This window comes from Mesitornis unicolor, unplaced genomic scaffold, assembly GCF_000695765.1.
Source record: "Mesitornis unicolor isolate BGI_N332 unplaced genomic scaffold, ASM69576v1 scaffold41149, whole genome shotgun sequence".
In the NCBI taxonomy this organism is placed as follows: Eukaryota; Metazoa; Chordata; class Aves; order Mesitornithiformes; family Mesitornithidae; genus Mesitornis; species Mesitornis unicolor.
Genome location: NW_010210161.1, coordinates 482 through 2,832, shown reverse-complemented (window position 1 = coordinate 2,832; position 2,351 = coordinate 482). Strand labels below are relative to the sequence as shown.

Here is a 2,351-nt window from a genome sequence, read left to right as displayed (position 1 = left end):
CACGTACACACATACACATACACACACACATTGACCTTGCCATGGACACAGTGCTGCCTTCAACAGCACCCACATATATCCAACAGCGCTCATCAATACGTATTTATGATATCATATATTTATCAGAAGCCCCTTTCCATCACCTATAAACAGTCCTGGCTGCCTGGGGAAGTTCACCTTGACTAGAGGGTGGCAAATGGGACCCCCATTTACTAGAAGGGCCAGAGGGAGGATCCTTTGTGACCAGGCTCTTGGACCCTTTAGTGTCAGCTTTTCCTTTAAAATCAGTGGAGATTTAGGCAATATCTCAATGGATGGGGGGATCTAGGTCACCTCACCTCACAGCAGATGCTCCTTTTGGTCAGACGCTTGACTTTCCAGAGGATTCAGGCAGCCCAGGTCCCCAGCTCAGCTGAGATGGCACACAAGGGCCTCAAGGCTGGGGTGTTAAAAAGAAGATGGGGATGACCTCAAAAATCCAGGAGGAAAAACAGCAGGAAGGAAAGGCCCAAAATCCTAGAGGAGAAGATCAGGCAGTCGGGAGACGGCAACAAAACAACAACACAGAGGATTCATCCCATGGAGCAGTGCAAGCCATCCCTTCTACACCAGTGGTGATTCCCCAGCCAACAGAGACTCTTCAGGGCCTTTTTTGGGGTGGGGACCAGATAGGGTTTCACTTGGGACCTAAACCCCCTTACCCATTGTGTACATTAGCCCAGGGACAGTTTGCAATGTGAGCATCTATCCCCTGTTTTCAGAGCCTTTGCACACAGCAAAAGGTGCCCTGGAGTGGCTCAGGACAGAGCTGAATCCTTGGACACCATAGCACCACCATGGGGAGGAAGACCAAGCATGGTCAGGAAGTCAAAGCTCAATCTGACTGTAATTTTAAAAGTATCCCCCAGTATGGAGACCCTCCTCCAGCACCCAAATACCTCCTACCTCTCAAATACTGGCACTTCTGCCACCACCAGCAAGGGAGCATCCAGGGCCAGATGGAGAAGATGTGGAAGGATGGAGAGAGGCTGAAGGATGGAGAGAGGCTGAGGGATGGAGAGAGGATGAAGGATGGAGAGAGGATGAAGGATGGAGAGAGGATGAAGGATGGAGAGAGGATGAGGGGTCGAGAGAGGATGAAGGATGGAGAGAGGATGAGGGGTCGAGAGAGGATGAAGGATGGAGAGAGGATGAGGGGTCGAGAGAGGATGAAGGATGGAGAGAGGATGAGGGGTCGAGAGAGGATGAAGGATGGAGAGAGGATGAGGGGTCGAGAGAGGATGAAGGATGGAGAGAGGATGAGGGGTCGAGAGAGGATGAAGGATGGAGAGAGGATAAGGATGGAGAGAGGATAAGGATGGAGAGAGGATAAGGATGGAGAGAGGATAAGGATGGAGAGAGGATAAGGATGGAGAGAGGATAAGGATGGAGAGAGGATAAGGATGGAGAGAGGATAAGGATGGAGAGAGGATAAGGATGGAGAGAGGATAAGGATGGAGAGAGGATAAGGATGGAGAGAGGATAAGGATGGAGAGAGGATGAAGGATGGAGAGAGGATGAGGATGGAGAGAGGATAAGGATGGAGAGAGGATGAAGGATGGAGAGAGGATGAGGATGGAGAGAGGTGAGGGATGGAGAGAGGATGAAGGATGGAGAGAGGATGAGGATGGAGAGAGGATAAGGATGGAGAGAGGATGAAGGATGGAGAGAGGATAAGGATGGAGAGCAGGTTGAAGGATGGAGAGCAGGTTGAAGGATGCAGAGCAGGTTGAAGGATGCAGAGCAGGCTGGTCTGTGAGAGCCAAGCCTAGAGACCTGCAGAAAGTCCCAGCTCCAGGTAGACAAGGTGTCCAGTCAACATCCGTGCTGTCTGATCAGGCTCAACCATCCCCAAGACAGTCTGGACGTGGCAGAGCAGCACTGACTGTGACAGCACACGTCTCATCCCACCGCTGGCCAGGTCACGCATCTGCTGCTGTGAGTGAAGCTCCAGCCCCCCAGAAACGGGGAGGAACACCATGGAGGTTGGCAACTCGGTCCCCACCAGCGGCTCATGCACTCCTGCCAGTGGGACAAGGGAGAGAAGTGGAAAAGCAAAAGCCAGAAAAGCTTCTGGGTCGAGATAAGGAGAGTTTAGCAAGTGAAGGAAAGCTGTGGGTGCTCACAGAGCGAAGGAGGGTGTTTATTCACTGTTGCTTCACTGCTTCCCATCCGTGGGCGGGTGTCCAGCCCCTCCTCGGGAAGCAGAGCCTCAGCACATGCGATGGCTGCTTGGACCGGTTGGTAATCTGAATTTCAGATGCCCAAAACAGCACCGCACGGCCGCGATGGAGAATGTGAACTCCAGCCCA

General features: G+C 52.4%; 1 protein-coding gene across 1 annotated transcript; it reads left to right on the top strand.

Annotated features, from left to right (window-relative positions):
- Positions 1–1,087: 1,087 nt before the first annotated feature.
- LOC104547420 (transcription elongation factor A protein-like 5) lies at positions 1,088–1,305 on the top strand (the record flags this gene model as incomplete). The annotated part of the gene is made up of 1 exon (XM_010193090.1): positions 1,088–1,305. A coding segment is annotated over one exon (218 nt), but the record flags the coding sequence as incomplete, so codon positions are not given.
- Between the last annotated feature and the right edge of the window lie 1,046 nt (positions 1,306–2,351).